Raw genomic sequence first — 12,046 nt, 5'->3', positions numbered from 1 at the left:
CTTCTGTTCTGTTTGGCGCCTCGGGTGGGTTCGCTCGGCGCTCTTGCATTTACACTGCAGCGCTCCCAAAGCGAATCGTTTTGTTCACAACGGCATGTGCATAATTGGTGTGCAAGCAGATGTCGATTTTGAATCTCGAAATTGCACTTCGCTTCAAAGCCTGGTCGCTAGGCTAGGCTTGTGATATATTGTCCTGACGTTCACCTTCTTTCCTATGTAGATGCGTATGCGCGCCGGATTTTCCTTTATCAGACTGGGATGCGGATGGAATGGGCGGCCAAATTTGTCATTCGTTTGTGCTTTTGCGTTGTTCTGCTGCTTTGCTTGCTGTATACCCGGTGGAATTGGACGAAGAAATGGTTCGCTCGTCGGGTTGCATCAGACTGTCACTCGCTTTTCCTTTTGTCTTACTCCGCTCGCTTTCTGTACTTTCCGGCTGTGTTGATGGCATCACCGCTCTTTGCAAACTTGGTTTTATGGAGGAAGTTCTAGATGGGACTGGTGATGGGTGGTGGGATTGGATAGGAATGAGATTTTTTCACGTTGTGAACTGATTTTGTGCGTATGATATGTTCAAGTGAGGCTTTGGAGTTGTGATGTGCGTAGTTTGGCCGTGTTTTCTCACGAGCTCGTATGTAAGAGTATCATGCACGCAACCTCGTGCGGAGTTTGCAGTCTACCACAGTGGCTGACACCAAAATTGTGAAGAGGGCGCAGCTCGTCCTGTATCAGCTCAGGCTACTATGCGCTTATTATACAGCAAGTCAGCATCGATATTCACAATGGGAGCGGCCTCTAAGGAATCCCAATTTTGTGATCGGCCACCGTGTGCCAAAGCCCAGTTGCGACTACAAGGTCCTCGGGTACTTTGTGATCGCCGGGGCAAGATGCTGTAGGGTACCAAACGCTTGGATCAGCCAACGGTTTGACCAACCTTCTTGGACAGGTCCGAATGCACCGGGGAAACATGCTGCATTGTACACTGGTAAATGAAATAGTGAGTGCACATTCAACATCATCGAGCCCCAGCTCGCCTCACAAGAGATTTGACTACCAACATCCCCCCTATATGGTTGAGTGGTGATGATGTATGCTTCCAGTCTACTTACCGCTAATAAAGATCAAGAGAATAGCCATGTGAAGATCGATCGTGGTTCAGGTACATTTCAAATCGATCGCAGTCGCGAGGTGAGACAGTGAGACGAAAACTTGACGCTGCTGCAGGATGAATACAGTATACATTTGCTCTGAGCATAACAGGAATCTTACATGACTGCTTCAATCGAAATTCTAAAAAGGCTGTGTGATCGATCGGAGTCAGGTTTAGGTGGGTGGACATACACGGCTGCGCGTCTCACACGGTTCGTGAGTGAAAGATGAGCCTTGGCGATCCTCAGGCTATCTGGTTGCAGACCTTTCGTTTTGTGCATCCTGTTCTTGCCGTGGCGTTGGTACTGTGGCTATGTACTATGCTCCTAGTGCACATTGATCTGCTATAGCTTCGGTGTCGTCTATGTACTTAAGAACCGCCCACCGTAGGTATCTTTACGTGCAGTATGGCCGGTCACTACTGCATACCCCGTCAACACTCTTTGCATACAGTAGCGCTACATGTCCTTCACGATCGACGGCCTTGTGGAAACCATGGGAAAGTTTTCCCTCATCTCCCGCCGAAGCGTCACCCGACATGACGCGGGGTATGCTGTAGGTCTATGTGATAACTATGTCTTAGTTTGGTACTGACATACATCGGGTACGCCAGGAATCTGCGGCTCTCACCGCTGCTCCGCCTACCTACCGGGCTGCGGGTACAAGTCAATGCGAGAAAAGGCAGGGTATTGTATGTTTCAGCGCCTTTGCTTCTGCAACACACGCCACAACCTCCCTGATGGGTTGCATCAACACGAGCGGGCGGTCACTATCGGATTCTTCATCGTCATGGAAGATTCCAACAAGGCTGATTTGAGAGGTCATGCAAAGGGGATATATACACCTTATACGCCTGGCTTTATCTAAGAAGGGATTTTTATGTGTCGAGATTGTTGTTGAACCGCGTTTCCTTTTGATTGAAATTTTTTTTTTTTTTTTTTTTTTTTTAAAAAAAATCTCTGTTCGTCTTTCACCTCTCTCAACCAAATGCATGTTCTAATCACACATAACTCTCACATATGCGCCTAAATAGTCGTAGTTGTCTGTGTAAACCAAGGCTCAAGAATCGAAGTACCGCAATCGAAAAGGACGTCGGTAGCTTTGGAATTAAGGAGGCTGTTTTCAAGATTAGTCTCTATGCAAGTGCGCTAGTCAACGATGTGAGTTACTTACACTTCGAGGTGTGATCCGTTCTTGAAAACGCCATTCTGGGACGGATGAACAACTTGAAGATGTAGCAGAATATTCAAGAATATTGGAAAATCTGAACCCTCGTACTGTAGGGTTTTCAACTTCAATCCAGGAACTTGGCTAAGCATCGTGAAGTGATCGGGCTCGGAGGGGTTATATGCACGGCCTAGTACGGTGACTATTGGGTTGACAGACTGCCATGTTGCATGCCAGAAGCCATCGTCATGGATATTTCCGAATCAAATTGATGACCTGCGGGACCGGGAATCCCGAGTCTCAATGACAGAAGCTCAGGTAGCACCTGTAAGATATACCCAGAGACTCTGTAATCCAGAACCTAAACTGGCAGACGGTGTTGGTTGCCACTCGTTGCAGATGATCCCTGATGACAGACAACTGCGGGCACAGTATGCGGGCACAGTAATCTCTCGTCCCGAAACATCGAAATCGATGTGCTTGATGATATCCCAAGGTCTGGTAGATCTGGCAGTTTCCTATATAGCAAGTTGAGCTGGTGGACACATGTGATGGCTTCATATAGGACCTGTTCAGCAGCGCTCCGGAACATTCGACAGACGACAGCAAGGTTTGCTGCGAATTGCCGAGCTATTTTTCGGAAGATCGTAACCTATAACCCTTCAGGCAGTTTTGCCTCGAAGGCAGTCAGATCGCCCGTCGTCTTGTAGGTGATATATGTACGGTGCGCTCGTTAGCATGGGATATGCCCTGAACTAGAACGCTCCAACGTACGCAGTCATTCTTGGTATTTTCTGGTGACGCCGGCTCCCAACTGGTGTCAGGCGCCATCTTGACCAGCACGCACTTTGCGCGGTTGGCAAGGCTTGGATTTGGCGTCGAGGTCGGCGTTCGAGGAAGTCGAGCCGAGAAAGGGTAAAATACATGTGCACGAGTGCGCCCCTAACTTGCGCCTCTGGCGGGTCAAACGTGCCCCAGTCGCAAGGCTCGAGCACACTTTCTGCTGGTCCGAGCGTGTTTGTGCTTGAAAATTCCAGGAGACTCGAAGGCCATTTGACTATAATAGCTTCAGGACAGCGTGTCAAACCGGGATAGCTTATGTGTAGACAAATCGAACCTGACAAGGTGATCTGTGTTACCCCTCGGAGTGACAGTTCGTGAAGATGCGTGAACAATAGCACCAGGACAGTGTGTTAACCTAGGATAGCTTATGCGCAGTTGGATGCAACCAGACGAAGTGCTTGTGACTACGAAGTAGTGCCTGAAACAAGGTTTTTACTAAGAAGTATATAGGTCATGCTCGGAGTGCGTATATCAGTATAGCTTCTTGCGTTTGTCCAAATCCAGCACCTAAAAACGTGTAGTGTAGATCTACTTAGCTAAGGCAGGTGCAGAAGCGTTATAGATGTTATGAATTTGTATGCTACAAAGCAAGTCGTGTTACGGTGTCCTACAACGTGCTTATTCTAGTAGATGTTTTCTTCCATATACCAATAACTACGCGCAAAAAGATCACGTTCTGGATTGGCTCTTTTCTACAGTCAGAGTATCTCACTGCTCGACACGGTACATCAATTGATGTTGAGGTGTATCGTAAAGACCATAAGCAAGTTCCGTCTTTTTTTCCACGCTTTCTCGTTAAGCGTTTAAGCCTGACAAGTCCGACAATGGCCGTACCACATGAGGCCAAGTACGTCAGATTGTTTGCCCAGCTTCCATGCAATGTTCTCCATGATCATCCACTTCTGTTGATATCCAGTTGTAAACTTTAGCCGCACCTATGTCGTAACCTGCGTGACGTTTTTTGTACCCCACGTAGCCTTGAACACAGCACCCCCTTTAATGAATCCTTTACTGTGAGTTAGAAGGTTTGTGACACACGGCCACTACGTGCACCGCCGCCACGAGCACATAGATATGAAAGCTTCAGATTTGTGACCATGTTGTGGACCGATCGCTCTAGAGCGGGATTCTCCACGCCAGACACATGCACTTGTAGTGATGGACGTCTCCAGTCTGTGCCCATGGACTGTCTACCTACACATCTCCATCCCATCTCTCGCTCACGTCCTTTGAGCTCCAGCCAAGTCTAGCCACGGTATGCGCCATCCCACGCGCCCCTCTCGCCATCCCCACCATTCCCAATGCAGCCCCCATCCACGTGCCGCATTCCCGCATCCACACACGCGCCATCTTCTTACCTAATTCCCAATTTTCCCGCCCACCGTTTACCGTTCAGCACGGTGCTCGCGCAAAATCACATCATAAAAGCAACATATTGATCATCTTGTCATATATATATTTTTCCTGTCCGTATGATGGCGCTCTATATACCGCGCGCGAGCGTTCAATCGCGCCCATGCCATGCTCATCCATGCGTGAGCGGGTATCCGCGCTGAAAATGGTCGATCATCCCCCTCCCGTATAAGTGTGAACCATGCACAACACGCACACAGAAACGCCCGTGGCCAGCGCAGCAGGCGGCCGTTCCAAAAGATCTAGGTAGGTATCTAAACGCCGGTAACAAGTCACAAAAACATCAAGTCGTGAAGCCTCATCTAATGACATCGCGCAAGATTCATTACGCATCGCCCTGTACACTTCCTTCAAGGGAATTCATCCCGCTGTTCGGTCCACTGCAGAAGCCGTGGAAGCTCTCGCCGCTGTGCATCCGTCGCAGCTCTGGCGAACCATACATCTGGCCCTCCATTGGGCTCCCGTCCCCATTGTTCTGCTGGAACCCCACGCCATTCGGGTTCCGCTTCGGTGCAGCAGGTACACCCGCGCTGCTGATCTGTTGCGCAAGCGATGGCTTCTCTGCCAAGTTATTCAACATACCGCGACTAGCGTCCAGCATGCTGACGGCGTAATCGAGGAATTGCGCGCGATTGCTGCTCACGCTGAGTGTCCAGCGATACTCGCGCAAGCGTGTCTTGTAAAACTCTGCCTCTTCCTGAGCGGGAGCAGTTACCCAAAGGAGCGAGCCGAAAGTGCCGATAAGGGTGAAATTGATCTTAGATGCGAAATACCAGAAAGACTGGAGATGTTCAGGCCGCAAGCGGTTGACGAAATCCATAGCGGAAATGAGACGCGTCTTTGCGGCGTTGCGGATCATGAAGAAACCGTAAGGGTCATGATCTGGGGCAAGTGATTGCACGATGCGCCGATGAAGCGTAATCTCGGTGGCGAAGTAGGCGAGGTGCAAATAACCTGCATATGTAAGCAAAAGGAAGATAGGGGTGCATGGATTCGCGCTGACTTACCCAATGAAGAGAACTTGCTCTTGGTTGCCGCATTCATCTTCACGTTGGCTGGGAGCCTCTCGTGCCATTGTCGCAATTTGATCTGCACAGGCTTCGCGCGCTGGAGGATTAACTGTGTCGAGTTCTTGCCGGCATTCTTGAAGTCCTGGATCGCGACTTGCGTATAGAAAGTGTCCATCACCTCGGCCATGATCTGTGTTAGACCAATCATCTGCGCGAACAGAGTCTGACCACGTAGGATCTCCTCTTGTTCGTCTTCATTTTCTTCAGCTCGGGTTTCGTAACCATCACCCTCTTCCTTGAAGTCTTCATCCGTGATGGGCTGAACAGCCCAGTTGGCGCTGAAGATGTGCGACGGTCGGCCATGGATAAGTGAACTCCACTTGTCCTGCATGTATAACGCCCACGCGATACGTTTCCTCAGACCACCTTCCCACATAGGAATCGACCATCCGGAGCAATCCAGATGCAGACCAAGCTCTTGGCCGATAGCTACCAGCTGTGTCGTTAGGCTCCAATTGTCCGCTTCCGGACGCTGCAACAATAGCAGGCCTGCCTGGACAGTCGACAACTTCGGCTTCTCCATGGACCTTGACAACGAACTCATCGCTATCGCTTCCAAACGAGCAATGTCTGGCTTCGGAAGATGCGCCAACCTGGGATCTAATGACCACCAGTTAAGAGCCAGGATATACATGCCAGCAATGAGAGCAGGCGTGAAGGAACGATCGCCATTCCGATACCGCCCGATGAAGAGGTGTTTCTGGATGATTGGGAAGCTGGGGTGAACTATGCGGAAGTACAGCTCAAGCAGAGCCTGACCGTGACCGCCAACACACTGCTCGACTTGGGCCAGAGTCTCCGCCTCATCGACGTACTCGTGTGTATTCTCATCGGGCAGCATGATGAAACATTCATGGTCATTGACTCTTCTCAAAGTACCAAGGTCTGTAGGAGATTCGTTGCGGGCATCAAAGTGGGAAAGGCCAACGAGTAGAGAGTCAAAGGGAGAACTGAGGCCAATATATCTACTGTGCTGACGTCGCTGCAGACCAAGTGTCTCTCCAAGATGGGGGATATGCACGCTGCCCAATGGGGACTGATGCGGTGGACTTGGCGCGGTGGCAGTTATCGTGGGCGTCGGCAGCGCTAGTGGGGGCGGCTCTGCATCAACCGGCTTGCTAGCTTCCTGTTAGCGGGGCGCTCGGCGATAAGACACGCGATGGCGGAGATGGTGGACCCTTCGCAATCCAGATAACGACAAACACATGGGAATGTGTCCCAAAGGCCACGAGCTCCACCGCTAGCCAGACATTCCACCGCCGCAGCGGGTTCCTGTGCGGCCTAGATGCACGTGGAGCCAGACCTTTGGACCACAATGGCTGACAGCGAAAACTGGACTTTCTGTAGCTGTGAGATTTCGGGGAGACTATCGTATGATAGTTTTATGACCGTATCATACAGCGAGTTCTTACGGGATGAGGTGTACTCCAGAAGACCAGTTTTTGTGTGTCACGTGCTGGGGATAGGGCTGAGAGTGCGTGATTGGAAGTTCACACATACCTCTTCTTCTGAGCACTAGGCGAGTCCTTCTTCTCGCCGTCGACGACCTTCCTCTTCCGTGGCAGCGGACTTTGCACAAAGGTGCACTCCTGCTTGTGGAATTCGCACAGCACGCAGAGCACGGCGCCCTCGTGTATCACACAGCGACTTTTCCTCCGGCGACAGGCGTCGCAGGGCCGCTCTCTTCGTGTGCGGATATTGGCGACGGGGCCCACTGTAGAAGATACAGGCTTGCCCGCGACGTGGTTCTCTTTGCCGGGCGACGGCTTGTGCTGCTTCTTGGGGCGGGCAGCGGCGATGGGCACAGGAGTCGGGCGCGGCATGGCCGGTTGTATAGCCACGGCCGTCGTCATATCGGCGGCAGTTCGACTGGTGGACTGGTACGTGTGCGATAAGAGTGCTCCGGGGTAAGGCGGGGAGGCCGGGACGCTGCAGGTGTCGAGTCCAGCCCGGGTGCCTTGATAGACTGCTGCTGTCAAGATCGAGTGGGCAGACCAGTCACACGATGGTGCGGTCCGTGAGGCTCCGAATCGGGATGCTAGACGGCTTATCGCGTGGGAGATGCGTCTCCGCCCGCTGGGTGCAGGACGGGCGCCTGCAGAGTGGGTTGGCGGGCAGATAAGGCTATTTTTGAAGCAGTCGAGCTGCGGACAGTCGAGGGGTGCTATCAGGGACCCAAATTGCCTGTGATGGCAGAAAGAAGAATGAGATGGGATATGGTGCGGGCCGTCATTGAACGTCTCGCGGTGTCGTGTGGCGGCGCGGGGGCGGGCGGGCGGCGATCCTGGGCGATGCTTCGAGGCAGTCTAGGACGCGGTCGTGGGATCGTGGCGCATAGTCTCGTTCGTGGAGAGAGTCGTTCTTTCTTTCTGGGGAACTGGCGGGAGCTCAGCACTCTTTTTGAGCCATGGCCGTTGTAGCTGTCTCCAGACGTCCGTGCCCAGGCGGGTTACGTGATGGAATGCGAAAGCAGTTAGGCCTAATATGCCAAATTCCCGACTGTGAGAGACTCCGATAAGAGAGGCGCCCCGCCCAATCACTGCCCGTGCAGCCGGCGCAGCCTTGTGGTGCCGTAAAAGTATTTGACGTGCTATATCGCCTCGCGCGCACAGCCCAGAGATAGCTGAGATGATCGCTACCGTCGCTGCAGCACGCTTGCGGACCACCATCCACACGCTGAATTGCTGTTAGGTACGAGATACTCGCGGACACACCTCCCGGCTCCTGCTGCACGTCACTCCGGTGCCATTGACACTTTTAAATCGTGCGCAATCTGTCCCCAGCCGCCAACCCCGTCCCCATGGTTGAGGCCAAACTCGCAGGTATGCCGGCTGGTTGACTTCTTCGAGACGACCCCGTGCGCGGCTCGACTTTCGCTACGCGGCCAACTGCGTCATACTGGTGGTTCCCTTGCCCGTTGCGACTTGCTCACGTGCCTCCAACGTGAACCACGCATCTGGGAGTAGTGACCGCGGCAATCTCGCCTCGCCCAGTCTCCACGATGCCCTCCGCTCCACCCCCAGCCCCCTCCGAACACCGGCCCACTACTTGCGTTCCGGTTATCTCCGCCAATGCTTGCCACCCCGTACCTAATCAGTTCCTCGGAGCAGCGAGTCGCGTGCCCAATGAGCATCCACTTGGTGTCTACCATTCTCGCAACGGCCTGACTCGCCAAGCAAACGCCAAACCTTCCACCGCCGAAATGCCCACTTTCTGTACAACCCACATTTATCCTTCAACTCCAGCTAAATCGATTACCATTTGTCACCAAATTGCCCTGGCTTGTCGTACCAAAATGTCCTCTGGGATTATCTGCCGATGCTGGCAGGCTACCACCCGTGCGGTAGGCAATGTGCTTGCTCCGCCCGTTTTAAGTGGTTAACACTCGGTACGTACGGATGGACACCGGCAACAACAATGCTGGCGTTGCGGCCTCCCGCATGTGAATCTGCAACCTGGATTCTGGACTCCGGATCGACGCAAATGTCGGGCAGGCGGTGCACACTAGATGGGAAATCCATCACGCGCCGAAGAAAGCGATGTGCCCAACGAGACGAAACGCAGTATTATATTGCTCAATGTAATGAATAGATATCAACCGAGTTCGTTAAGCGCGCTGGCGTCGCAGCCAACAGCGAGCTGTATAGAACTAGACCACCAAAAGCGCTCGCAGGTATCTTGCGGAAGAGCTTCTGCGAGCTCTTTGTGAGCGGTCCTTCAGTCTCGTTGCGCATATACAGCCTGTTGCGTGTCGAACCCTCGATTCTCCTGCGAAAGAACTGCAAACCCGATGTAGCAGCATCGACAGCATACGCCGCTGTAGTGTCACAATGGTTTGGGACTGTTCTGGCAGAACCGTCACCACGTGCAAAATCGATCGTCGCGGCATGTCTGAACTCGACCGTCGATTCACGCATTGCTTTGTTAGGAGCATCGCGCATGGTTTGCGAACTTGCTTTGCGCCGTATTTTCTTCTTCGGTGCGAACTGCGGTGTCTCTGAGAAGTCCATAAAGTTCATCTTCGGCTCGGGTACCTCTTTCGTCATCTTGAGTTGATGTTTGGGCACTACTACCACCGGATCTGTGTAGGCTCGCTTCGGGCTCACATCAACCGATTCGAAGATAGCGCTCCGCTCCTTCTTGCTTGATTTCAGGAGCAGCGTCCACCCCGCAAATAGTGTACCATCGTAATTAATTCTGTGGTTGTCTTGAAGATGCTGACGGAACTGCTGGGCTGAAAAGTACAAACTCTGGTTGCAGTTGCGAAAATTATGGGTGCTGACATGCGCCTTTAGAAGTGTGCCCTTGACCTTTCCATTGCCTCTACTGAAGCCCTCGTTACAGTAACAGCACACGGCTTCGAGGCCTTCATCCGAGCCAGAAGGGTAGATTGTATATTGCATGCCAGGCAGGAAGCTGCACGACCACATATTGCACACAGGATGCTTTGTCAGTGCTGCCTCGAGCGTTGCGAAAGTACGATTACAATAGTTACACCGATGAGGACTTGCGCTTTGAGTTTTGTTAGCATGGAACGATGTAGGGCAAGACTTACGTACGGGTTGCCTCTGAGCCCACCTTTTGCAGGTGGCATCACATGATGGCTCTTACGCTCATTCCACCATGACACCATATCGGCGCCTCTCATAAAATGGCTGTTAACATGTTCTGTACGTTCTGCGTATGTTGAGAAAGTCAAGCCACAGAAGCCACAATGAAGGGCTTGATGTCCCTGTGTCAGGGGCAGAGGGCGTTTCCAAGCCTCAACTAATTGCGTGAGTCGAAGAGGTTTCTGTCCGGCGCTAACGTTATGTTCTTGGGCGACATGCTGCAAGAAATAGTCCTTCCTGTCGAAAGTCCGCTCTGACAGTAACTTGTTCTGGCAAGAATAGTAATTGTGGTCCTTCAGATGTGCAGGGCTAGGGTTGCTTTGTGTGCAGAACGGGCAATGCTCCAGGCGTACTTCTGTGCGAGGGCAGCATACCCACAGCTCCTCTGGCATGTGGATGTTCTTTTCGTGACCCATCCATTCAGCCTACGACGTCAGTCATATCTCAATCCGATATGGCATTCGTCTTACCCGATTGTGAAATCTCTTCTGGCAAAAGGTACAGAAGAATTTGGGACGCTTGCTTGACGTTCGTCGCACCAGCACACTCCTTCTCTTGTCACTTGCCCAATGAGATTCCTCGATGAGAGCACTGCTTGACTTGCTTCTCCTGGGAACCTTCTCCGGCATTGACCCTGTTGATCTGCCACTGGTAGCTGGTCGACTCGGCGTATCGTTCAACGCATCAGCAGTGACGCTGGTGCTCGTCATCGGCCTGTCCGTGCTGCTAATATTTGTGCTATCTTCGCCCAGAATCCAGGCCAACTTGGGCTTCAATGCCATTTGCTGATGAGCCATCTCGTCCGTGATCCTTGGGACGAGCAACTCTTCGTTCTCTTTCCACTGGTTGAATCTCCGCATCTCTTCCTCAAGTCTTCGAGCTTTTTCTTGTATACGTGCGAGCTCAGCCTCGACTCTCGCTCGGTAAGCACTATCAACAGACTTTCCCGGCGGGCTTATCTCATGTTGGTCTGTCAATGTCCTCTCGGAATCAAACGTTTTTCCGGTATTCGGTTCGTCAGGCGAACGAACGTCGTCACGCACTAGGGCATCCGTTCGAAGTCTCGGGAGCGGAGGCATCGCAAGGTGGATATTGCTTCTCTGATGATGATTTGGTCGAGGCCCGATGCTGAAAGAGGTACCTGTGGACTCTTGGCCGCTTGCTGAGGTGTAGAAGGTCCGTCGCCCTTCTGAATTGGCATCATAGGACGTGTCTCGTGAATGGGCCCGGCGTTCGATCCAGGCGGGCGAGCTACTTTCCTTGAGCGCTGCGTTGATCGCAGGAACTGAAGCTGGTTCGTCTTCCAACGGTGCCTGAAGGTAACGCTCTATCGACATTCTACTCGCGCTTTTGGAAGCAGCAATATTAGCAGCAGTACCTGTGAGCGCACGATTCGGCAATGGTTGGCTGAATTGCGCATTTCTGGAAGCAGAGGAGCTGTCATTCTTCGTGGAAAGCGCCGCGTCTGCTCATATGTCAATAACCGAGACTTTCTGCTGTTCTGGGATGCCTACTAGAATGTTGCTTTCTGAGGCCGTGGACATAGAGCCAGGTCTTCATGGTCATATGAAATGTAGTACACAGTATATTTGTCGATCAATTTTCTGCAAAGACTAATTTCTCCATCAACCTCAAGATGCGAAGGACTCTGCTCATCTTAAGGCAGTGCTCCCACTCTGGCATTGCCTCTCGCCACCAGAGTGCCTTGAGACGACACTGCGAACAAGTTTAGCCTGCGATGAGTTGCTGGCGATACCCCGGCATTGAACCAGACATTCTCCATCACGGTAGAGC

General features: G+C 52.2%; 2 protein-coding genes across 2 annotated transcripts; both read right to left on the bottom strand.

Annotated features, from left to right (window-relative positions):
- Positions 1-4,897: 4,897 nt before the first annotated feature.
- Positions 4,898-7,465, bottom strand: CC84DRAFT_1085847 (uncharacterized protein; the record flags this gene model as incomplete). Its single annotated transcript, XM_018174124.1, has 3 exons — positions 4,898-5,526; positions 5,580-6,756; positions 7,139-7,465. 3 exons carry the CDS (start codon positions 7,463-7,465, stop codon positions 4,898-4,900), a joined length of 2,133 nt encoding a protein of 710 aa, XP_018039354.1.
- Positions 7,466-8,830: 1,365 nt separating this feature from the next.
- On the bottom strand, positions 8,831-11,589 carry CC84DRAFT_1240777 (uncharacterized protein; the record flags this gene model as incomplete). The annotated part of the gene is made up of 4 exons (XM_018184033.1): positions 8,831-10,154; positions 10,202-10,521; positions 10,627-10,677; positions 10,723-11,589. The coding sequence occupies 4 exons, from the start codon at positions 11,587-11,589 to the stop codon at positions 9,218-9,220; spliced, it is 2,175 nt and encodes a 724-aa protein (XP_018039353.1). The 3' UTR covers positions 8,831-9,217.
- Between the last annotated feature and the right edge of the window lie 457 nt (positions 11,590-12,046).

The sequence above is a fragment of the Paraphaeosphaeria sporulosa genome, assembly GCF_001642045.1.
Source record: "Paraphaeosphaeria sporulosa strain AP3s5-JAC2a unplaced genomic scaffold CC84scaffold_3, whole genome shotgun sequence".
NCBI classification, from domain to species: Eukaryota; Fungi; Ascomycota; class Dothideomycetes; order Pleosporales; family Didymosphaeriaceae; genus Paraphaeosphaeria; species Paraphaeosphaeria sporulosa.
Note: the sequence above shows the minus strand (reverse complement) of the source record. Positions and strands in the feature narration are given on the sequence as shown.